The sequence below is a fragment of the Engystomops pustulosus genome, chromosome 6 (genome assembly GCF_040894005.1).
Source record: "Engystomops pustulosus chromosome 6, aEngPut4.maternal, whole genome shotgun sequence".
NCBI classification, from domain to species: domain Eukaryota; kingdom Metazoa; phylum Chordata; class Amphibia; order Anura; family Leptodactylidae; genus Engystomops; species Engystomops pustulosus.
The window spans coordinates 12,320,111-12,345,636 of record NC_092416.1 but is presented as its reverse complement, the minus strand read 5'-3'; the positions used below and the strand labels follow the sequence as shown (position 1 = coordinate 12,345,636).

Sequence of the window (25,526 nt, the reverse complement as noted above, 5' to 3'; positions counted from 1 at the left end):
CCTATTCATTACCATGTGCTATCAGGAGTAGTATGGAGTAGGAGACTAGGAGACTGTAGTATGGTAGTATGTGATAGGATCTATCAGAAAACCTAGGGTTAAAGTACCCTAGGGAGTCTGAAAAATAGTAAAAGTGAAAATGAAAAATAGTTAAAAAAAAAAAATAAAAAAAAAAACCTAAAAAATCTTATCCCCCCCCTTCCCTAGAACTGTAATAAACAGTAAAAATCATTAACACATTAGGTAGCGCCGCGTCCGAAAATGTCCGATCTATCAAAATATAATAACGGATTTTCACTGCGTTTTACCCTGTAGCAGAAAATAAGTCGAAAATGGCACTTTTTTGCCATTTTAAAAAATCGACTACGGAATCCGAGGAGGCTCAATTCAAAAAAAGATTGTCACGCTGTATCCTCTTCATTAATGCTGTCTATTTATTGTAACTATATTAATATAGTTACAATAAATTATAACAATAATTATAATAATATAATAATAATTATATTAATACAGGGGTAGGAACATGACAGAGCACCAATACAAGAGATTTCTCCTGGTTTCCCCCCTCCCTCATCTAGTCTGTTCTTTTGTTAATTTGCTTCTTCTGTGTCTCTAGATGAAGTGTCGTCTTGCGGTGATGAAGATGCGGCAGGTGATTTGTATGGAGATGGCGGTGAGGCGGCTGCACGCTCCGCGCTTCTTCCCAATCCCCCAATTTTCAGCTTTTGTTTCTGGAGTAGGAGACGCTGCAGATTTCCTCTCTAGTCAGTGAAGACGCCGCGTCCTCAGATACTTGAGACAGAATTCATTCCTTATCGGTCTCGTCGCTCAGCAGATTCCCCTCTCCAAGCCGCCAAATGATTGCGCCTGTCATCAGTCACAGCAGCGAATGGGGGGGCTTAGAGGGCACTTCACAAGACCCTATAGATGGCAGCTGTAGATGCGGGGTCACTTACCGGTGATGGGGGGGGCATGTTCTATTTTATAAGATTGGGCCATGATTGCCCACAATTCCCTCCACTGTTCATCCTGAGCCTTCTAGTTTGACACTAGTGCACAGGGGGCGGGCCTTGGCCCGATGGCATATGCGTTTCCCGGGAAAGCGCGGCTAGAGGAGTCGTGTCCCCCCATAGGAAAGGATTTCTGCATCTAGTGGGAGAAGGTGGAGACCCTGAAACCACTGGGATCTGATGTTACTGTACAGTGATTAAAGGGGTTGTGCCAAAAAGCGTTCGATCATAGGAACTACAGGGGGGTCCCTCCCCCCTCCCCCCATATGAGTGCAGTGACGGTTCCAGTCATTGGGGCTCATTTAATAAGGGCCCAAATTGCTTATTTTCGTCGGGTTTCCCAAAAATTACCGGTTTGCTCCAAATTGCTCTGGGTTTTTGGCGCACGCGATCGGATTGAGTCTCTGTATTACCGGTGACCCCATGATATGTAGCCGGGGGGGGGGGGGGGGCATCTTGTGAGGATGAGGGGGTGATACAATGTAAAACATCAGGGAAGTCTTGTGTTCTGCATTGTCTTTCCTCCTTGTGGCCACCAGGGGGCGCTCCGGCAGCGCAGACCAGGATATGGCAGCGGCCGATGAGATGTGTGTGAACACCTTCCTTATCTGCTAACGGAGGAGTCGGTGCTGCGGGGGAGGGGCTGGTCGGTTCTGGTGCTGGAGGGGCGGCGCCACCTCCCTCCTGGCATCGGTACAGATTACAGGGCACTGGACCGGCCTGTCCTTCACCTGTCACCCCCGCCCCGCCCCCAGCTCCAGTCATAGCCTGGCAGCTCCCTGATTGGAGCTGGGGAAGCACGTGGCGCGCTGCTGGTGCTGAGCCCCCTGATTGGCCGCGGTACCTCGCTCGGTGATTGGCTGGATGCTATGTGACGGGTCTGATGATTGGCTGGCGGCGCACGCGCTTCCATTGACTCTGCAGGAAAGATGGCGCTGCGGGCCCTGGTCGGTGTCAAGCGGGTCATAGACTACGCGGTGAAGGTGAGGAGAGACCATCACTATGGAGAGAGGCACAGCGCCAGCCATACTACAGCGGCCGTGCCTGGTACTACAGCTGTGTGTGACGCTGACCCCCTGTATACAGCTGTGTGTGACGCTGACCCCCCTGTATACAGCTGTATGTGACACTGACCCCCCGTATACAGCTGTGTGTGACGCTGACCCCCTGTATACAGCTGTGTGCGACGCTGACCCCCTGTATACAGCTGTGTGCGACGCTGACCCCCTGTATACAGCTGTGTGCGACGCTGACCCCCTGTATACAGCTGTGTGCGACGCTGACCCCCTGTATACAGCTGTGTGCGACGCTGACCCCCTGTATACAGCTGTGTGCGACGCTGACCCCCTGTATACAGCTGTGTGCGACGCTGACCCCCTGTATACAGCTGTGTGTGACGCTGACCCCCCCGTATACAGCTGTGTGTGACGCTGACCCCCCGTATACAGCTGTGTGTGACGCTGACCCCCGTATACAGGCTGTGTGTGACGCTGACCCCCGTATACAGCTGTGTGTGACGCTGACCCCCGTATACAGCTGTGTGTGACGCTGACCCCCGTATACAGCTGTGTGTGACGCTGACCCCCGTATACAGCTGTGTGTGACGCTGACCCCCGTATACAGCTGTGTGTGACGCTGACCCCCGTATACAGCTGTGTGTGACGCTGACCCCCGTATACAGCTGTGTGTGACGCTGACCCCCGTATACAGCTGTGTGTGACGCTGACCCCCGTATACAGCTGTGTGTGACGCTGACCCCCGTATACAGCTGTGTGTGACGCTGACCCCCGTATACAGCTGTGTGTGACGCTGACCCCCGTATACAGCTGTGTGTGACGCTGACCCCCGTATACAGCTGTGTGTGACGCTGACCCCCGTATACAGCTGTGTGTGACGCTGACCCCCGTATACAGCTGTGTGTGACGCTGACCCCCGTATACAGCTGTGTGTGACGCTGACCCCCGTATACAGCTGTGTGTGACGCTGACCCCCGTATACAGCTGTGTGTGACGCTGACCCCCGTATACAGCTGTGTGTGACGCTGACCCCCGTATACAGCTGTGTGTGACGCTGACCCCCGTATACAGCTGTGTGTGACGCTGACCCCCGTATACAGCTGTGTGTGACGCTGACCCCCGTATACAGCTGTGTGTGACGCTGACCCCCGTATACAGCTGTGTGTGACGCTGACCCCCGTATACAGCTGTGTGTGACGCTGACCCCCGTATACAGCTGTGTGTGACGCTGACCCCCGTATACAGCTGTGTGTGACGCTGACCCCCGTATACAGCTGTGTGTGACGCTGACCCCCGTATACAGCTGTGTGTGACGCTGACCCCCGTATACAGCTGTGTGTGACGCTGACCCCCGTATACAGCTGTGTGTGACGCTGACCCCCGTATACAGCTGTGTGTGACGCTGACCCCCGTATACAGCTGTGTGTGACGCTGACCCCCGTATACAGCTGTGTGTGACGCTGACCCCCGTATACAGCTGTGTGTGACGCTGACCCCCGTATACAGCTGTGTGTGACGCTGACCCCCCGTATACAGCTGTGTGTGTGACGCTGACCCCCGTATACAGCTGTGTGTGTGACACTGACCCCCCGTATACAGCTGTGTGTGTGACACTGACCCCCCGTATACAGCTGTGTGTGTGACACTGACCCCCCGTATACAGCTGTGTGTGTGACACTGACCCACGTATACAGCTGTGTGTGACACTGACCCACGTATACAGCTGTGTGTGACACTGACCCACGTATACAGCTGTGTGTGTGACACTGACCCCCGTATACAGCTGTGTGTGACACTGACCCCCCGTATACAGCTGTGTGTGACACTGACCCCCCGTATACAGCTGTATGTGACACTGACCCCCCGTATACAGCTGTATGTGACACTGACCCCCCGTATACAGCTGTATGTGACACTGACCCCCTGTATACAGCTGTATGTGACACTGACCCCCTGTATACAGCTGTGTGTGCGACGCTGACCCCCGTATACAGGCCGTGTGCGACGCTGACCCCCGTATACAGGCCGTGTGCGACGCTGACCCCCGTATACAGGCCGTGTGCGACGCTGACCCCCGTATACAGGCCGTGTGCGACGCTGACCCCCGTATACAGGCCGTGTGCGACGCTGACCCCCGTATACAGGCCGTGTGCGACGCTGACCCCCGTATACAGGCCGTGTGCGACGCTGACCCCCGTATACAGGCCATAACGTTGCATCTTGCAACGACCCTTTTTAAAGGGCTACTCCTCCTACACGGACAAGTTTCTTAGACGTGCTCAGGATAACAGAATAACACATTTCTCTATCTGTTATTGCAGCATTTCTCAGATATAGGTCCAATCTGTCTCCATCAGTCCTGCTGTACACTATTTCAGTTTCCCCCTAGACATGACCATGAAATTTCTGACTTGGGGTCGGGCCGCCTTCTTGGGCCGCCATGTGTCTGACCCCCTGACTACACCGACCTTGTGACCCATGACTGGAGAGCTTGATTTTTTTTGTATTTTCCAGTTATTGAGATGTCAATGTTCAGCTTCATTACCGGTGACCCCATCATATTTATCCGGAGGGGTTCATCTTGTAAGGATGTCGGGGCGCCCCCCCTCTGTATTACCGGTGACCCCATTATATTTATCCGGAGGGGTTCATCTTGTGAGGATGTCGGGGCGCCCCCCCTCTGTATACGGTGATACAGTGGAAGTCTTGTGTCCTGCGCGGATACATTGTTACATGTGTTCTGCATGGTCTATCCTCCTTGGGTCCACCAGGGGGCGCTCTGGCAGCTCAGGTTATGGCAGTAGCTGTTCTGCACAGATGAGACGTGTGTGAACATGTTCCTTATCTGATGTAGGTGCCGGGTGCTGGTGCCACCTCTCTCCTGGCATTGGGACAAGGCACAGGACCGGCCTGTCCTTCACATGCACTTCAGCCTCTACATTGACTGAATGTTTAACCAGGTGGGAGGCAGGAGCTGCCCTCCCCCAGTTCTGAACATGTGGTGTGAATGAGGACACAGTAACACAGTACAGGACAGGACACCGTAATCTCCCACGGTGGCAGATTACTGTCTGTGGTCTCTTGCTGCTTGCTCCATCATCATTGAAGTGCCAAAAACACCCCTTTTAATTAGTCATGTGACCTGTGTACAGCTCCAGTGAACAGAACTAACCTGCAATACAAAGATCAACCACTACACATTGTGTGGAGCTGATGTTTGGATATGAGCCTTTCTGCAAATGGTAATGTGAACAGCTCCTGGTTCCTGTGTTGCTCCAGAGTAACTCTGAATGGTGACACAGCTGCAGTTTGTTACAATGTGTCAGTGTAGTGCCGTCTGGAGAGAGATGTGTTCTGAGGATTGACAGATTAGACACAAGTGCCGTGCGCCTATGACAACACTGACCACCCGTTACCTCTCTGTATACCTCAGGTCCGAGTGAAGCCGGATAAGACCGGAGTAGTCACCGATGGCGTCAAACACTCTATGAACCCGTTCTGTGAGATCGCTGTAGAAGAGGCCGTCAGGTTAAAGGAGAAGAAGATAGTCAGCGAGATCATCGCCGTCAGCTGTGGACCCCAGCAATGTCAGGTAGGTCATTTGTTGGCACTTCATGGCAGGTCGCTGTGTATAGGGGGTGTAGTCACAGAGGGGTCAGAGCGCCCATGCTAACCCCTGACCACTGCTGGCTATGATAGAAAGGTGTCAGGACACACAGGACATGGCAGCTCGCTGTGTATGGGGGATGTAGTCACAGAGGGGTCAGAGCGCCCATGCTGACCCCTGACCACTGCTGGCTATGATAGAAAGGTGTCAGGACACACAGGACATGGCAGCTCACTGTGTATGGGAGGTGTAGTCACAGAGCGGTCAGAGCGCCCATGCTGACCCCTGACCACTGCTGGCTATGATAGAAAGGTGTCAGGACACACAGGACATGGCAGCTCGCTGTGTATGGGAGGTGTAGTCACAGAGCGGTCAGAGCGCCCATGCTGACCCCTGACCACTGCTGGCTATGATAGAAAGGTGTCAGGACACACAGGACATGGCAGCTCGCTGTGTATGGGGGGTGTAGTCACAGAGGGGTCAGAGCGCCCATGCCGACCCCTGACCACTGCTGGCTATGATAGAAAGGTGTCAGGACAGAGGACATGGCAGCTCGCTGTGTATGGGGGATGTAGTCACAGAGGGGTCAGAGCGCCCATGCTGACCCCTGACCACTGCTGGCTATGATAGAAAGGTGTCAGGACACACAGGACATGGCAGCTCGCTGTGTATGGGGGATGTAGTCACAGAGGGGTCAGAGCGCCCATGCTGACACCTTACCACTGCTGGCTATGATAGAAAGGTGTCAGGATACACAGGACATGGCAGCTCGCTGTGTATGGGAGGTGTAGTTACAGAGAGGTCAGAGCGCCCATGCTGACCCCTGACCACTGCTGGCTATGATAGAAAGGTGTCAGGACACACAGGACATGGCAGCTCGCTGTGTATGGGGGGATGTAGTCACATAGGGGTCAGACCGCCCATGCTGACCCCTGACCACTGCTGGCTATGATAGAAAGGTGTCAGGACACACAGGACATGGCAGCTCCCTGTGTATGGGGGGTGTAGTCACAGAGGGGTCAGAGCACCCATGCTGAACCCTGATCACTGCTGGCTATGATAGAAAGGTGTCAGGACACACAGGACATGGCAGCTCGCTGTGTATGGGGGGTGTAGTCACAGAGGGGTCAGAGCGCCCATGCTGACCCCTGACCACTGCTGGCTATGATAGAAAGGTGTCAGGACACACAGGACATGGCAGCTCGCTGTGTATGGGGGGTGTAGTCACAGAGGGGTCAGAGTGCCCATGCTGACCCCTGACCACTGCTGGCTATGATAGAAAGGTGTCAGGACACACAGGACATGGCAGCTCGCTGTGTATGGGGGGTGTAGTCACAGAGAGGTCAGAACGCCCATGCTGACCCCTGACCACTGCTGGCTATGATAGAAAGGTGTCAGGACACACAGGACATGGCAGCTCGCTGTGTATGGGGGATGTAGTCACAGAGGGGTCAGAGCGCCCATGCTGACCCCTAACAACTGCTGGCTATGATAGAAAGGTGTCAGGACACAGGACATGGCAGCTCGCTGTGTATGGGGGTGTAGTCACAGAGGGGTCAGAGCGCCCATGCTGACCCCTGACTACTGCTGGCTATGATAGAAAGGTGTCAGGACACAGGACATGGCAGCTCGCTGTGTATGGGGGGTGTAGTCACAGAGAGGTCAGAGCGCCCATGCTGACCCCTGACCACTGCTGGCTATGATAGAAAGGTGTCAGGACACAGCACATGGCAGCTCGCTGTGTATGGGGGGTGTAGTCACAGAGGGGTCAGAGCGCCCATGCTGACACCTGACCACTGCTGGCTATGATAGAAAGGTGTCAGGACACACAGGACATGGCAGCTTGCTGTGTATGGGGGGTGTAGTCACAGAGAGGTCAGAGCACCCATGCTGACCCCTGACCACTGCTGGCTATGATAGAAAGGTGTCAGGACACACAGGACATGGCAGCTCGCTGTGTATGGGGGGGTGTAGTCACAGAGAGGTCAGAGCACCCATGCTGACCCCTGACCACTGCTGGCTATGATAGAAAGGTGTCAGGACACACAGGACATGGCAGCTCGCTGTGTATGGGCGGTGTAGTCACAGAGAGGTCAGAGCGCCCATGCTGACCCCTGACCACTGCTGGCTATGATAGAAAGGTGTCAGGACACAGGACATAGCAGCTCGCTGTGTATGGGGGGTGTAGTCACAGAGAGGTCAGAGCGCCCATGCTGACCCCTGACCACTGCTGGCTATGATAGAAAGGTGTCAGGACACAGGACATAGCAGCTTGCTGTGTATGGGGGGTGTAGTCACAGAGGGGTCAGAGCGCCCATGCTGACCCCTGACCACTGCTGGCTATGATAGAAAGGTGTCAGGACACACAGGACATGGCAGCTCGCTGTGTATGGGGGGTGTAGTCACATAGGTCAGAGCACCCATGCTGACCCCTGACCACTGCTGGCTATGATAGAAAGGTGTCAGGACACACAGGACATGGCAGCTCGCTGTGTATGGGGGTGTAGTCACAGAGGGGTCAGAGCGCCCATGCTGACCCCTGACCACTGCTGGCTATGATAGAAAGGTGTCAGGACACACAGGACATGGTAGCTCGCTGTGTATGGGGGGTGTAGTCACAGAGGGGTCAGAGCACCCATGCTGTCCCCTGACCACTGCTGGCTATGATAGAAAGGTGTCAGGACACACAGGACATGGCAGCTCGCTGTGTATGGGGGGTGTAGTCACAGAGAGGTCAGAGCACCCATGCTGAGCCCTGACCACTGCTGGCTATGATAGAAAGGTGTCAGGACACACAGGACATGGCAGCTCGCTGTGTATGGGGATGTAGTCACAGAGAGGTCAGAGCACCCATGCTGACCCCTGACCACTGCTGGCTATGATAGAAAGGTGTCAGGACACACAGGACATGGCAGCTCGCTGTGTATGGGCGGTGTAGTCACAGAGGGGTCAGAGCGCCCATGCTGACCCCTGACCACTGCTGGCTATGATAGAAAGGTGTCAGGACACACAGAACATGGCAGCTCGCTGTGTATGGGGGGTGTAGTCACAGAGGGGTCAGAGCGCCCATGCTGACCCCTGACCACTGCTGGCTATGATAGAAAGGTGTCAGGACACACAGGACATGGCAGCTCACTGTGTATGGGGGTGTAGTCACAGAGTGGTCAGAGCGCCCATGCTGACCCCTGACCACTGCTGGCTATGATAGAAAGGTGTCAGGACACACAGGACATGGCAGCTCGCTGTGTATGGGGGTGTAGTCACAGAGGGGTCAGAGCGCCCATGCTGACCCCTGACCACTGCTGGCTATGATAGAAAGGTGTCAGGACACACAGGACATGGCAGCTCGCTGTGTATGGGGGGTGTAGTCACAGAGGGGTCAGAGCGCCCATGCTGACCCCTGACCACTGCTGGCTATGATAGAAAGGTGTCAGGACACACAGGACATGGCAGCTCGCTGTGTATGGGGGGAGTAGTCACATAGGGGTCAGAGCGCCCATGCTGACCCCTGACCACTGCTGGCTATGATAGAAAGGTGTCAGGACACACAGGACATGGCAGCTCGCTGTGTATGGGGGGTGTAGTCACAGAGGGGTCAGAGCGCCCATGCTGACCCCTGACCGCTGCTGGCTATGATAGAAAGGTGTCAGGACACACAGGACATGGCAGCTCGCTGTGTGTGGGGGGTGTAGTCACAGAGAACAGAGCGCCCATGCTGACCCCTGACCACTGCTGGCTATGATAGAAAGGTGTCAGGACACACAGGACATGGCAGCTCGCTGTGTATAGGGGTGTAGTCACATAGGGGTCAGAGCGCCCATGCTGACCCCTGACCACTGCTGGCTATGATAGAAAGGTGTCAGGACACACAGGACATGGCAGCTCGCTGTGTATGGGGGGTGTAGGAACAGAGGGGTCAGAGCGCCCATGCTGACCCCTGACCACTGCTGGCTATGATAGAAAGGTGTCAGGACACACAGGACATGGCAGCTCGCTGTGTATGGGGGGTGTAGTCACAGAGGGGTCAGAGCGCCCATGCTGACCCCTGACCACTGCTGGCTATGATAGAAAGGTGTCAGGACACACAGGACATGGCAGCTCGCTGTGTATGGGGGGTGTAGGAACAGAGGGGTCAGAGCGCCCATGCTGACCCCTGACCACTGCTGGCTATGATAGAAAGGTGTCAGGACACACAGGACATGGCAGCTCGCTGTGTATGGGGGGTGTAGTCACAGAGGGGTCAGAGCGCCCATGCTGCCCCCTGACCACTGCTGGCTATGATAGAAAGGTGTCAGGACACAGGACATGGCAGCTCGCTGTGTATGGGGGGTGTAGTCACAGAGGGGTCAGAGCGCCCATGCTGACCCCTGACCACTGCTGGCTATGATAGAAAGGTGTCAGGACACACAGGACATGGCAGCTCGCTGTGTATGGGGGTGTAGTCACAGGGGGGGTCAGAGCGCCCATGCTGACCCCTGACCACTGCTGGCTATGATAGAAAGGTGTCAGGACACACAGGACATGGCAGCTCGCTGTGTATGGGAGGTGTAGTCACAGAGGGGTCAGAGCACCCATGCTGACCCCTGACCACTGCTGGCTATGATAGAAAGGTGTCCGGACACACAGGACATGGCAGCTCGCTGTGTATGGGGGGTGTAGTCACAGAGGGGTCAGAGCGCCCATGCTGACCCCTGACCACTGCTGGCTATGATAGAAAGATGTCAGGACACACAGGACATGGCAGCTTGCTGTGTATGGGGGGTGTAGTCACAGAGGGGTCAGAGCACCCATGCTGACCCCTGACCACTGCGTGATATGATAGAAAGGTGTCAGGACACACAGGACATGGCAGCTCACTGTGTATGGGGGGTGTAGTCACAGAGGGGTCAGAGCGCCCATGCTGACCCCTGACCACTGCTGGCTATGATAGAAAGGTGTCAGGACACACAGGACATGGCAGCTCGCTGTGTATGGGGGGTGTAGTCACAGAGGGATCAGAGCACCCATGCTGACACCTGACCACTGCTGGCTATGACAGAAAGGTGTCAGGACACACAGGACATGGCAGCTCGCTGTGTATGGGGGGAGTAGTCACAGAGGGGTCAGAGCGCCCATGCTGACCCCTGACCACTGCTGGCTATGATAGAAAGGTGTCAGGACACACAGGACATGGCAGCTCGCTGTGTATGGGGGTGTAGTCACAGAGGGGTCAGAGCGCCCATGCTGACCCCTGACCACTGCTGGCTATGATAGAAAGGTGTCAGGACACACAGGACATGGCAGCTCGGTGTGTATAGGGGGTGTAGTCACAGAGGGGTCAGAGCACCCATGCTGACCCCTGACCACTGCAGGCTATGATAGAAAGGTGTCAGGACACACAGGACATGGCAGCTCACTGTGTATGGGGGGTGTAGTCACAGAGGGGTCAGAGCGCCCATGCTGACCCCTGACCACTGCTGGCTATGATAGAAAGGTGTCAGGACACACAGGACATGGCAGCTCGCTGTGTATGGGGGGAGTAGTCACATAGGGGTCAGAGCGCCCATGCTGACCCCTGACCACTGCTGGCTATGATAGAAAGGTGTCAGGACACACAGGACATGGCAGCTCGCTTTGTATGGGGGGTGTAGTCACAGAGAACAGAGCGCCCATGCTGACCCCTGACCACTGCTGGCTATGATAGAAAGGTGTCAGGACACAGGACATGGCAGCTCGCTGTGTATGGGGGGTGTAGTCACAGAGAACAGAGCACCCATGCTGACCCCTGACCACTGCTGGCTATGATAGAAAGGTGTCAGGACACACAGGACATGGCAGCTCGCTGTGTATGGGGGGTGTAGGAACAGAGGGGTCAGAGCGCCCATGCTGACCCCTGACCACTGCTGGCTATGATAGAAAGGTGTCAGGACACACAGGACATGGCAGCTCGCTGTGTATGGGGGGTGTAGGAACAGAGGGGTCAGAGCGCCCATGCTGACCCCTGACCACTGCTGGCTATGATAGAAAGGTGTCAGGACACACAGGACATGGCAGCTCGCTGTGTATGGGGGGTGTAGTCACAGAGGGGTCAGAGCGCCCATGCTGACCCCTGACCACTGCTGGCTATGATAGAAAGGTGTCAGGACACACAGGACATGGCAGCTCGCTGTGTATGGGGGGTGTAGTCACAGAGGGGTCAGAGCGCCCATGCTGACCCCTGACCACTGCTGGCTATGATAGAAAGGTGTCAGGACACACAGGACATGGCAGCTCACTGTGTATGGGGGGTGTAGTCACAGAGGGGTCAGAGCACCCATGCTGACCCCTGACCACTGCTGGCTATGATAGAAAGGTGTCAGGACACAGGACATGGCAGCTCGCTGTGTATGGGGGGTGTAGTCACAGAGGGGTCAGAGCGTCCATGCTGACCCCTGACCACTGCTGGCTATGATAGAAAGGTGTCAGGACACACAGGACATGGCAGCTCTCTGGGTATGGGGGGTGTAGTCACAGAAGGGTCAGAGCGCCCATGCTGACCCCTGACCACTGCTGGCTATGATAGAAAGGTGTCAGGACACACAGGACATGGCAGCTCGCTGTGTATGGGGGTGTAGTCACAGAGGGGTCAGAGCACCCATGCTGACCCCTGACCACTGCTGGCTATGATAGAAAGGTGTCAGGACACACAGGACATGGCAGCTCACTGTGTATGGGGGGTGTAGTCACAGAGAGGTCAGAGCGCCCATGCTGACCCCTGACCACTGCTGGCTATGATAGAAAGGTGTCAGGACACACAGGACATGGCAGCTCGCTGTGTATGGGGGGTGTAGTCACAGAGGGGTCAGAGCGCCCATGCTGACCCCTGACCACTGCTGGCTATGATAGAAAGGTGTCAGGACACACAGGACATGGCAGCTCGCTGTGTATGGGGGGTGTAGTCACAGAGGGGTCAGAGCGCCCATGCTGACCCCTGACCCCTGCTGGCTATGATAGAAAGGTGTCAGGACACACAGGACATGGCAGCTCGCTGTGTATGGGGGGTGTAGTCACAGAGAGGTCAGTGCCCCCATGCTGACCCCTGACCACTGCTGGCTATGATAGAAAGGTGTCAGGACACACAGGACATGGCAGCTCGCTGTGTATGGGGGGTGTAGTCACAGAGGGGTCAGAGCGCCCATGCTGACCCCTGACCACTGCGTGATATGATAGAAAGGTGTCAGGACACACAGGACACGGCAGCTCGCTGTGTATGGGAGTGTAGTCACAGAGGGGTCAGAGCGCCCATGCTGACCCCTGACCACTGCTGGCTATGATAGAAAGATGTCAGGACACACAGGACATGGCAGCTCGCTGTGTATGGGGGGTGTAGTCACAGAGGGGTCAGAGCGCCCATGCTGACCCCTGACCACTGCTGGCTATGATAGAAAGGTGTCAGGACACACAGGACATGGCAGCTCACTGTGTATGGGGGGTGTAGTCACAGAGGGGTCAGAGCGCCCATGCTGACCCCTGACCACTGCTGGCTATGATAGAAAGGTGTCAGGACACACAGGACATGGCAGCTCGCTGTGTATGGGGGGTGTAGTCACAGAGGGGTCAGAGCGCCCATGCTGACCCCTGACCACTGCTGGCTATGATAGAAAGGTGTCAGGACACACAGGACATGGCAGCTCGCTGTGTATGGGGGTGTAGTCACAGAGAGGTCAGAGCTCCCATGCTGACCCCTGACCACTGCTGGCTATGATAGAAAGGTGTCAGGACACACAGGACATTGCAGCTCGCTGTGTATGGGGGGTGTACTCACAGAGGGGTCAGAGCGCCCATGCTGACCCCTGACCACTGCTGGCTATGATAGAAAGGTGTCAGGACACACAGGACATGGCAGCTCACTGTGTATGGGGGGTGTAGTCACAGAGGGGTCAGAGCGCCCATGCTGACCCCTGACCACTGCTGGCTATGATAGAAAGGTGTCAGGACACACAGGACATGGCAGCTCGCTGTGTATGGGGGGTGTAGTCACAGAGGGGTCAGAGCGCCCATGCTGACCCCTGACCACTGCTGGCTATGATAGAAAGGTGTCAGGACACACAGGACATGGCAGCTCCCTGTGTCTGGGGGTGTAGTCACAGAGAGGTCAGAGCGCCCATGCTGACCCCTGACCACTGCTGGCTATGATAGAAAGGTGTCAGGACACACAGGACATGGCAGCTCGCTGTGTATGGGGGGTGTAGTCACAGAGGGGTCAGAGCGCCCATGCTGACCCCTGACCACTGCTGGCTATGATAGAAAGATGTCAGGACACACAGGACATGGCAGCTCGCTGTGTATGGGGGGTGTAGTCACAGAGGGGTCAGAGCTCCCATGCTGACCCCTGCTGGCTATGATAGAAAGGTGTCAGGACACACAGGACATGGCAGCTCGCTGTGTATGGGAGGTGTAGTCACAGAGGGGTCAGAGCGCCCATGCTGACCCCTGACCACTGTTGGCTATGATAGAAAGGTGTCAGGACACAGGACATGGCAGCTCGCTGTGTATGGGGGGTGTAGTCACAGAGGGGTCAGAGTGCCCATGCTGACCCCTGACCACTGCTGGCTATGAAAGAAAGGTGTCAGGACACACAGGACATGGCAGCTCGCTGTGTATGGGGGGTGTAGTCACAGAGGGGTCAGAGCGCCCATGCTGACCCCTGACCACTGCTGGCTATGAAAGAAAGGTGTCAGGACACACAGGACATTGCAGCTCGCTGTGTATGGGGGTGTAGTCACAGAGGGGTCAGAGCACCCATGCTGACCCCTGACCACTGCTGGCTATGATAGAAAGGTGTCAGGACACAGGACATGGCAGCTCGCTGTGTATGGGAGGTGTAGTCACATAGGGGTCAGAGCGCCCATGCTGACCCCTGACCACTGCTGGCTATGATAGAAAGGTGTCAGGACACACAGGACATGGCAGCTCGCTGTGTATGAGGAGTGTAGTCACAGAGGGGTCAGAGCGCCCATGCTGACCCCTGACCACTGCTGGCTATGATAGAAAGGTGTCAGGACAAACAGGACATGACAGCTCGCTGTGTATGGGGGGTGTAGTCACAGCACACATGCTGATCCCTGACCACTGCTGGCTATGATAGAAAGGTGTCAGGACACACAGGTCATGACAGCTCGCTGTGTATGGGGGGTGTAGTCACAGAGAGGTCAGAGCGCCCATGCTGACCCCTGACCACTGCTGGCTATGATAGAAAGGTGTCAGGACACACAGGACATGGCAGCTCGCTGTGTATGGGGGGTGTAGTCACAGGGAGGTCAGAGCACACATGCTGATCCCTGACCACTGCTGGCTATGATAGAAAGGTGTCAGGACACACAGGACATGGCAGCTCGCTGTGTATGGGGGGTGTAGTCACAGAGAGGTCAGAGCGCCCATGCTGACCCCTGACCACTGCTGGCTATGATAGAAAGGTGTCAGGACACACAGGACATGGCAGCTCGCTGTGTATGGGGGGTGTAGTCACAGAGGGGTCAGAGCGTCCATGCTGACCCCTGACCACTGCTGGCTATGATAGAAAGGTGTCAGGACACACAGGACATGGCAGCTCGCTATGTATGGGGGGTGTAGTCACAGAAGGGTCAGAGCACCCATGCTGCCCCCTGACCACTGCTGGCTATGATAGAAAGGTGTCAGGACACAGGACATGGCAGCTCGCTGTGTATGGGGGGTGTAGTCACAGAGAGGTCAGAGCGCCCATGCTGACCCCTGACCACTGCTGGCTATGATAGAAAGGTGTCAGGACACACAGGACATGGCAGCTCGCTGTGTATGGGGGTTGTAGTCACAGAGGGGTCAGAGCACCCATGCTGACCCCTGACCACTGCTGGCTATGATAGAAAGGTGTCAGGACACACAGGACATGGCAGCTCGCTGTGTATGGGGGGTGTAGTCACAGAGGGGTCAGAGCACCCATGCTGACCCCTGACCACTGCTGGCTATGATAGAAAGGTGTCAGGACACACAGGACATGGCAGCTCGCTGTGTATGGGAGGTGTAGTCACAGAGGGGTCAGAGCACCCATGCTGACCCCTGACCACTGCTGGCTATGATAGAAAGGTGTCAGGACACAGGACATGACAGTTCGCTGTGTATGGGAGGTGTAGTCACAGAGCGGTCAGAGCGCCCATGCTGACCCCTGACCACTGCTGGCTATGATAGAAAGGTGTCAGGACACAGGACATGACAGTTCGCTGTGTATGGGAGGTGTAGTCACAGAGCGGTCAGAGCGCCCATGCTGACCCCTGATCACTGCTGGCTATGATAGAAAGGTGTCAGGACACAGGACATGGCAGCTCGCTGTGTATGGGGGGTGTAGGAACAGAGGGGTCAGAGCGCCCATGCTGACCCCTGATCACTGCTGGCTATGATAGAAAGGTGTCAGGACACACAGGACATGGCAGCTCGCTGTGTATGGGGGTGTAGTCACAGAGGGGTCAGAGCGCTCTGCAGTGATTGGCTCAGCTGGTGGTTGAGGTGTCCTGTTAAGATTTGTCGCGGTAGTGCTTTGGGGTTTTGGTGAAATCACGGCCAGACTTGGGCTTATGGGGGCGCTGTGTCTTCCTCCCCCGCTCTTCTATGTCTGGGCCTGTGGCTGCGGCTGCAGTGATAATGCTGCTGATTATTTGTCGAGTGCTTTGTGGGGGGGCGGATGAGGTTATTGTGTAATAATCCTAATTGCAGGATTATAAAGCATTAGTGTCCGCAGGTCCATGTAGCGGGGGCTGTGCTGCGCTGGGATTCGCTCCTGTGGTCGGGGGACGGTGGTGACATCCGCTCCTCGGGTTTGTTAGAAGGAAAGTTCAGACGCTGCGGGAGCATAAAAAACCATTAAAAGCATAAAAGAGCCATAAATCTCCTGGATGCGGTTATAATGGGAGCGAGCGGGGGCAGGGCAACTCAGTGCGGCTGGTTAACTGCTTAAAGGGGAACTCCAGCTGGACTGACTTCTCTTGGAAAGTATTTGTTTTCCTCTATTCACCTCCAAAGCTGCATTCACATTCCAGAGCTGTGGGACAATCCAGGGTCTACAGGGGCAGCTGCTTCTCTTGGCCCAGTCAGTAACAATACAGCTTCAGTTTTGCCTCGCCCTCAATCTTTTATGTGCAGATTTCTGTTTACTGCAGGCTGTAAAGTGAGGTGCTTTCTCGTCCTATGACTGATCTGTTATGGAGCCCTCTAGTGGCTCATGTGGGTAACTGCAGCGGCTTTACTAAGCCAGGTGTGACTGCTGCCCATCTTCATTCTGCAATTGTTCTTTCCAACCTGTTAGGGTTTAACCTGACTTTACTGTAGGCTGTAAAGCAAGATGCTTCCTATAGACAGCTTGAACTCTGACCCATTAGTCTGCCATCTAGTGCCTGTTATGAGAACTGCAGATGCTTGGTTAAGGCAGGAGTGACTCCTTTTCTATCTGCAATTCTGGTTTATAATCTCTCTCTATTAGGGGTTAACTTCAGTTTACTGTAGGCTGTAAAGTGAGATGCTTCCTATAGCAAGTTTGTGTAAACTGTGACCTGTTATTCTGCCATCTAGTGCCTGATGTTAGACCTGCAGATGCTTCTTTATGGAAGGGCGACTGCTACTCCTTTTGCTTTTCAACTTTTTTCTCTTAGGGTTTAACTTTAAATTTGCTGTAGGCTGTAAAGCGAGCTGCTTTCTCTTCCTTTGACTTGTTATGGTGCCGTCTAGTGGCTGATGCAGAAATTACAGTTGCTTCGTTATAGCAGGTGTGTCTGCAGGTTATCTATTTGCTCTTCAACCTCGCTCTATTAGGGGCAAACCTGAGTTTGCTGTAGGCTGTAAAGCGAGATTCTTCCTATTACTAGATAATCCGCCCCCTAGTGGCTGCTGTGGGTACTGCAGTTGTTATATAAGACTCTCCTGGCCTCTTCTGTGTAATTGCTCCATGGTGACTTGTAAGACTCCTCTGCTCTGATGTCTGGGCGCTGTGCGCGGCTGTTGACATGAGGCGGCGCCCCCTACTTTGCGGTGTAATTAGCATGCAGGTCTCCTAGCAGCGCTCTCTACACAACCTTCTATGTAATGGACTAGGGAGCGGTGGCCGGAGCCAGGCACTGCAGATAGGACCGGTCACTGTGTGTGGGGGTCATTCACATCCTGCTTACCTTTCACAGCTGAGGGTTTGCTTCAATGGCATCTAGATTGTGAAACCAATGATGTGCACTGATGCATTGTCATATGCTATCAGGAGAGGAGAACTGATACATAGTAACAAACCCTCAGCGGTTTTTCTTCTTCTGGATGCAGATATTGAGAAGTAAGGGTTTCATTCACTGATGGCAAGCAGAGGGGTTGTAGCTGGTGGCTTTAGTGGAATATGTTTATTTTGGGATAATTGCGGTTCCTGCAGCGGCCACTAGATGGCAGGTCACGGTACTAATAGGCAGCATCTCACTTTACAGCCTGCAGCAAACTGTATGTCATAGCTGCAGATGTCCTGTACATGGAGAGCAGTGCAGCAGAGGAGCTTACACTCTAATTTGCCCGCATCCTGGCCCGTTATGTTGCTGGACAGTGATGTGTCATATGGGAGGGACTTCCCTAAGCGTGTGTGCACTGTATTCAGGATCTCTGTTCCTGGCTGCAGCCACTGCTCACACGAGTCACCCAGCTTTCCCTGGATCCTGTCTGACAGATTTACCCAATTTCAAAAGTAGATGTCCCTGTGTGATTGATGGCACATGTGACATCACCCAGCTTTCCCAGGGAACTGAATGACACATTTGGCTTTATACTAGGGAAGAGAGTGAAGGGGGCATTTTGTTAAGTGATAGATTTACATGACGTTCAGTAGCCTGGGAAAGCTGAGTAACCTCCCACCTGTGTATAGGAACTGCAGTCAGACTTCAGATGATCAGGAGACTGGGAAAGCTGAGTAAGAATCCCTGTGACAACTGCTATCGTATCCATATTCGGTGTGACCCAGCTTTTCTACAGTCCTGAATGACATCTCTGCTTAGAAGTGCATTATCTATGTGCTGCTCCACGGTATTGGATGATGATCAGGATTGGGTAACAACAAGGTGGAGGTCAGAAATGGCAGTTGTCATCCAGCTTTCCCAGTGTCCTGAATGACCAAATCTGCCTAGTAAATCAATAACGGGGACTGTCCTGACTTCCTCTGTCATTCCAGGAAACCATCAGAACAGCGCTGGCCATGGGGGCCGACCGCGGGATCCATGTAGACGTGTCGGCAAAGGAGGCCGAGACCCTCGGACCCTTCCAAGTCTCCAAGATCCTGGCCGCCCTCGCCAAGAAGGAGAACGTCAACCTGGTGCTGCTGGGAAAACAGGTGAGACCCCCGGCACTGTATGGTACCAGGTGAGACCCCCGGCACTGTATGGTAACAGGTGAGACCCCCGGCACTGTATGGTAACAGGTGAGACCCCCGGCACTGTATGGTACCAGGTGAGACCCCCGGCATTGTATGGTAACAGGTGAGACCCCCGGCACTGTATGGTAACAGGTGAGACCCCCGGCACTGTCTGTAATCCCTGCCTGATAGGGGCTGGCTGCTGGATTACAAGACGCCCGGCCTCCACCATGGAAGATAAATACCCCCCCTGGGCACTAGGGGCCTCAGGTGTATTAGTAACATCAGTGACACTCCAGCAGGGGGCAGCGTGTGAGCAGTACAGCACTGCCGCTGCCTCTTTAGGAGTAGATCCTAGTTTCATGTCCTGTTGTATGGCCGCCGGTGCAGCACTATATATTACATACTGCTCTGTGTATATACTGTATACTGGGATGGACCTGCTCCGGGGGTCCGGTGACCCTCGTCTCCTCCTGACCTCCGCTCTCTCCCATCTTTTCTCTTAGGCCATTGATGATGACTGTAACCAGACGGGACAGATGACCGCCGCCCTGCTGGACTGGCCTCAGGTACTGCGAGCAGCCAGGGGTCACATGTGGGTACAAGGACCTCGTATGGGACCCCCGCCCTGTGTACAGTCACTGCTGTGACTTTAGGGATCGCACAGTTCTGTGCCGTGTTGTAGTAAATTATCCATAAGGTGAGGCTGGTCCCATATAGCAGCTCCATAGGGTATATGGAGGCTTAACCCCTAGAGCCCCCCCCCCTTGTGCTGAGTGTAAGGACCTCGTATGGGACCCCCGGCCTGTGTACAGTCCTTATTATACTGGGAGTCTCCATTAACCCTCTGTGCTCCCTCCAGGCCACTTTTGCATCGGAGGTGAAGGTGGAGGGTGAGAAGCTGACGGTGGTGCGGGAGATAGATGGAGGATTGGAAACCATCAGCGTGAAGCTCCCGGCCGTGGTGACCGCCGACCTGCGACTGAACGAGCCACGTTACGCCACGTTACCTAACATCATGGTAAGACGATGAGGCAGCGCAATCCCCGGCAGACAGGGGGCGCCACAAGTCGTCCTACTGAGGCCTCTCTGTTTCCTCTAGAAAGCCAAGAAGAAGAAGATCGACACGGTGAAGCCGGCGGACCTTGGGGTGGACACCACGAGCCGCGTCCATGTACTCAGCGTGGAGGACCCTCCGCAGAGACAGGCCGGGGTCAAGGTGGAGACCGTGGAGGACCTGGTCACCAAGCTGAGGGAGAGCGGCCGCATCTAGTGCAGGTAGAGGGGGCACCAGACTGTACACTGTTCACAGCTGAGGGTTTGCTGCAGTTGCATGCAGTACAGACAGTCTATTATATGACTAATGCACTGATACATTGTAACGCTGTGTAATCGTTGGTTTTTAACCCCTTGAATGCTGCAATCAATGTAGAATAAGGGGTTAAATTGAACACTGGGAGCAGAGACCTCCGACCTGGCCCCCTCAGTAATGGGCGCAGACCCCGGGATGGGCGCCCGCCTGCAGCTGTGCCGCGCCAATTACACAATTAATTAGTGTGTCTGGGTAATTGAAGTGTCTCCTGCAGGGGAGGGCCAGGAGGCCGCATCAATATTTTGGGGCCTAATTTGATAAATATGTTTGTAATGATGTGGTGATTACGCGCTCGTACAGACAGCGAACACTGGGGGTCATTTACTAAGGGCCCAATTCACGCTTTCCCGACGTGTTACCCGAATATTTCCGATTTGCGACGATTTCCCCTGAATTGCCCCGGGATTTTGGGGCACGCGATCGGATCGGCGCCGGCATGCACACGACGGAAATTGGGGGGCGTGGCCGAACGAAAACCCGACGGATTCGGAAAAACCGCCGCATTTAAAACAAAAAAATCTGTCGCGGAGCTTGCACTTACCTTCACTCAGCCCGGCTCGGTGAACTCCAGTGCGTTCAGATGCTTTTCAGCGCAGCAGCGCCACCTGGTGGACGGCGGAGGAACTACCTTAATAAATCCCGGCTGGACCCGAATCCACCGCTGAGAACGCGCCGCTGGATCGCGAATGGACCGGGTAAAGTAAATCTGCCCCTTGTGTCTTCCCCCACGTTCCAGCGATGTCCTACGTGTGTCTGGGGGGCTAGTGCCTCGTCTACTGCCCATCACAGCAGATATATGCACGGAGAGGTGTAAAAACATGGCTGCGGTCTTCCTGAAACAGCGCTGCCCCCTGCCCATGGCTGGTGCTGGTATTGCAGCTCAGCTGTATAGAGATGAAATGAGTTGCAGTACCACACAATACCCAGGGTCAGGGGTGGCGCTGTTTCTGGGGAAAATGCAGACATGTTTTTACACCTGTAGAAAATCCCTTAAAGGATTAAAGTTCTGCCAATTATCTATATGAAGTCATATGAGGTGGTTACATCATCTGGTCCTGGGAAAGCTGGGTGACAATCGGCTTGTTGTATTGCAGGTTGGAGGCGGAGTTGTGACTACTGCTGCAGATACCAGAGGAGGGGGTCTGGCCACCATCGGGCCGCACCGTCCCCATCACCCATGGGTGCCTTCCCGGATCACTGCCGGCCGCTGGATACGATTGTAGGACCTCCTGATAATCAGGAGAGGGCCGGAGGAGACGCCATCGGAGATCAGTGTGGTCCTTGTCTTCTGTAATTACACGTCTTCTATAAATAAAGTTTTTCCTTTCTATGTCCAGAGCTCCGCATCCTCATCATTACTGTATAATGGCACCAGCAGGGGAGATAGAGGGGCTACACAGCGAGTGCAGCCGGGTGTGACCCCCGCACCGTGACCCCTATCATTATCTGCAGCCCAACAGTCTAACAATCTCTACCTGCCGCAGACCTTCCCTTTAAGGAAACTATCTGCGAGAGTGACCATTTATGTATAAATCCATGTATCACAGTCCTGCAGCTACTAACATTGCACAAGTGTGACCTAACACTGCTGTGTTCTGTGCCCTCTACATTGAGCTGCACTCTTGGCTCGCATTTAAGGGGTAAACGGTGAGCTCCCTCTAGTTCTAAATGCAGGAAGACTGAATTACAGACAATGCCCAGGTTATACCGGCTGTACATATATCATTATATACAGGAGATCCCCAGGTTATACCAGCTGTACATATATCATTATATACAGGAGATCCCCAGGTTATACCGGCTGTACATATATCATTATATACAGGAGATCCCCAGGTTATACCGGCTGTACATATATCATTATATACAGGAGATCCCCAGGTTATACCGGCTGTACATATATCATTATATACAGGAGATCCCCAGGTTATACCGGCTGTACATATATCATTATATACAGGAGATCCCCAGGTTATACCGGCTGTACACATATCATTATATACAGGAGATCCCCAGGTTATACCGGCTGTACATATATCATTATATACAAGAGATCCCCAGGTTATACCAGCTGTACATATATCATTATATACAGGAGATCCTTAGGTTATATACAGGAGATCCCCAGGTTATACCGGCTGTACATATATCATTATATACAGGAGATCCCCAGGTTATACCGGCTGTACATATATCACTATATACAGGAGATCCCCAGGTTATACCAGCTGTATATGTATCATTATATACAGGAGATCCCCAGGTTATACCGGCTGTACATATATCATTATATACAGGAGATCCCCAGGTTATACCGGCTGTACACATATCATTATATACAGGAGATCCCCAGGTTATACCGGCTGTACATATATCATTATATACAGGAGATCCCCAGGTTATACCGGCTGTACATATATCATTATATACAGGACATCCCCAGGTTATACCAGCTGTACATATATCATTATATACAGGGTATCCCCAGGTTATACCGGCTGTACATATATCATTATATACAGGAGATCCCCAGGTTATACCGGCTGTACATATATCATTATATACAGGAGATCCCCAGGTTATACCGGCTGTACATATATCATTATATACAGGAGATCCCCAGGTTATACCGGCTGTACATATATCATTATATACAGGAGATCCCCAGGTTATACCGGCTGTACATATATCATTATATACAGGAGATCCCCAGGTTATACCGGCTGTACATATATCATTATATACAGGAGATCCCCAGGTTATACCGGCTGTACATATATCATTATATACAGGAGATCCCCAGGTTATACCGGCTGTACATATATCATTATATACAGGAGATCCCCAGGTTATACCGGCTGTACATATATCATTATATACAGGAGATCCCCAGGTTATACCGGCTGTACATATATCACTATATACAGGAGATCCCCAGGTTATACCGGCTGTACATATATCATTATATACAGGAGATCCCCAGGTTATACCAGCTGTACATATATCATTATATACAGGAGATCCCCAGGTTATACCGGCGGTACATATATCATTATATACAGGAGATCCCCAGGTTATACCGGCTGTACATATATCATTATATACAGGAGATCCCCAGGTTATACCGGCAGTACATATATCATTATATACAGGAGATCCCCAGGTTATACCGGCTGTACAGATATCACTATATACAGGAGATCCCCAGGTTATACCGGCTGTACATATATCATTATATACAGGAGATCCCCAGGTTATACCGGCTGTACATATATCATTATATACAGGAGATCTCCAGGTTATACCGGCTGTACATATATCATTATATACAGGAGATCCCCAGGTTATACCGGCTGTACATATATCATTATATACAGGAGATCCCCAGGTTATACCGGCTGTACATATATCATTATATACAGGAGATCCCCAGGTTATACCTGCTGTACATATATCATTATATACAGGAGATCCCCAGGTTATACCGGCTGTACATATATCATTATATACAGGAGATCCCCAGGTTATACCGGCTGTACAGATATCACTATATACAGGAGATCCCCAGGTTATACCGGCTGTACATATATCACTATATACAGGAGATCCCCAGGTTATACCGGCTGTACAGATATCACTATATACAGGAGATCCCCAGGTTATACCGGCTGTACAGATATCACTATATACAGGAGATCCCCAGGTTATACCGGCTGTACAGATATCACTATATACAGGAGATCCCCAGGTTATACCGGCTGTACAGATATCACTATATACAGGAGATCCCCAGGTTATACCGGCTGTACATATATCATTATATACAGGAGATCCCCAGGTTATACCGGCTGTACAGATATCACTATATACAGGAGATCCCCAGGTTATACCGGCTGTACAGATATCACTATATACAGGAGATCCCCAGGTTATACCGGCTGTACAGATATCACTATATACAGGAGATCCCCAGGTTATACCGGCTGTACAGATATCACTATATACAGGAGATCCCCAGGTTATACCGGCTGTACATATATCATTATATACAGGAGATCCCCAGGTTATACCGGCTGTACATATATCATTATATACAGGGGATCCCCAGGTTATAGCGGCTGTACATATATCATTATATACAGGAGATCTCCAGGTTATACCGGCTGTACATATATCATTATATACAGGAGATCCCCAGGTTATACCGGCTGTACATATATCATTATATACAGGAGATCCCCAGGTTATACCGGCTGTACATATATCATTATATACAGGAGATCCCCAGGTTATACCGGCTGTACATATATCATTATATACAGGAGATCCCCAGGTTATAGCGGCTGTACATATATCATTATATACAGGAGATCTCCAGGTTATACCAGCTGTATATGTATCATTATATACAGGAGATCCCCAGGTTATACCGGCTGTACATATATCATTATATACAGGAGATCCCCAGGTTATACCGGCTGTACATATATCATTATATACAGGAGATCCCCAGGTTATACCAGCTGTACATATATCATTATATACAGGAGATCCCCAGGTTATACCGGCTGTACATATATCATTATATACAGGAGATCCCCAGGTTATACCGGCTGTACATATATCATTATATACAGGAGATCCCCAGGTTATAGCGGCTGTACATATATCATTATATACAGTATATACTCTGTGTCTCCTGAGATCTGGGGTGTGAGTTCCCTATAAAGGGATATTTATAGTGTATAATACGGGACATTCCTGTGCACTGTATATATATATATACACACATGACCACACCCGTATAGGGCGACTGTTACACCCGCTGTCCGGTTGGGGTGTGAATATTTTTGAAACGGGTCCAGTTTTTCCGGTTTGGTTTTTGTGACATAAAAATGCAGCATAACAGAAAGTCCTGTCCACATTCCTGGCAGTTTCTGCTCTTCACTATCACTGCTGAGGTTTCGGCTGCAGCTTGTGGAGTGAGTGGAGGAGAGGAAGATGATAATATCAGGCATGGTCCATATTATCAGAACCAGTACTATGTGATATAATCAGACTGAGGAGACATCTATACAAGGCTCAGGAATCATGAAATATGCTCTAGTCACATCCAAAGCTGCACTAGAAATGCTTCTGGTCCCCACAGCTCATAGACGTGTAG

At 52.8% G+C, this 25,526-nt stretch overlaps 1 protein-coding gene across 1 annotated transcript; it reads left to right on the top strand.

The window, feature by feature from the left end:
- Positions 1-1,834: 1,834 nt before the first annotated feature.
- On the top strand, positions 1,835-21,700 carry ETFB (electron transfer flavoprotein subunit beta). Its single transcript, XM_072154984.1, has 7 exons — positions 1,835-1,993; positions 5,460-5,618; positions 18,811-18,969; positions 19,497-19,559; positions 19,853-20,011; positions 20,093-20,268; positions 21,457-21,700. Exons 1-6 carry the CDS (start codon positions 1,940-1,942, stop codon positions 20,261-20,263), a joined length of 765 nt encoding a protein of 254 aa, XP_072011085.1. The 5' UTR covers positions 1,835-1,939; the 3' UTR covers positions 20,264-20,268; positions 21,457-21,700.
- The last annotated feature ends 3,826 nt before the right edge of the window (positions 21,701-25,526 follow it).

Bases quoted from the DNA above. Each gene is read 5' to 3' on its own strand.
- ETFB (XM_072154984.1), top strand. From the start codon at position 1,940: ATGGCGCTGCGGGCCCTGGTCGGTGTCAAGCGGGTCATAGACTACGCG. The intron at 5,619-18,810 runs GTAGGTCATTTG...CTGTCATTCCAG, and splicing joins GTGGACCCCAGCAATGTCAG to GAAACCATCAGAACAGCGCT. The intron at 18,970-19,496 runs GTGAGACCCCCG...CTTTTCTCTTAG, and splicing joins TGGTGCTGCTGGGAAAACAG to GCCATTGATGATGACTGTAA.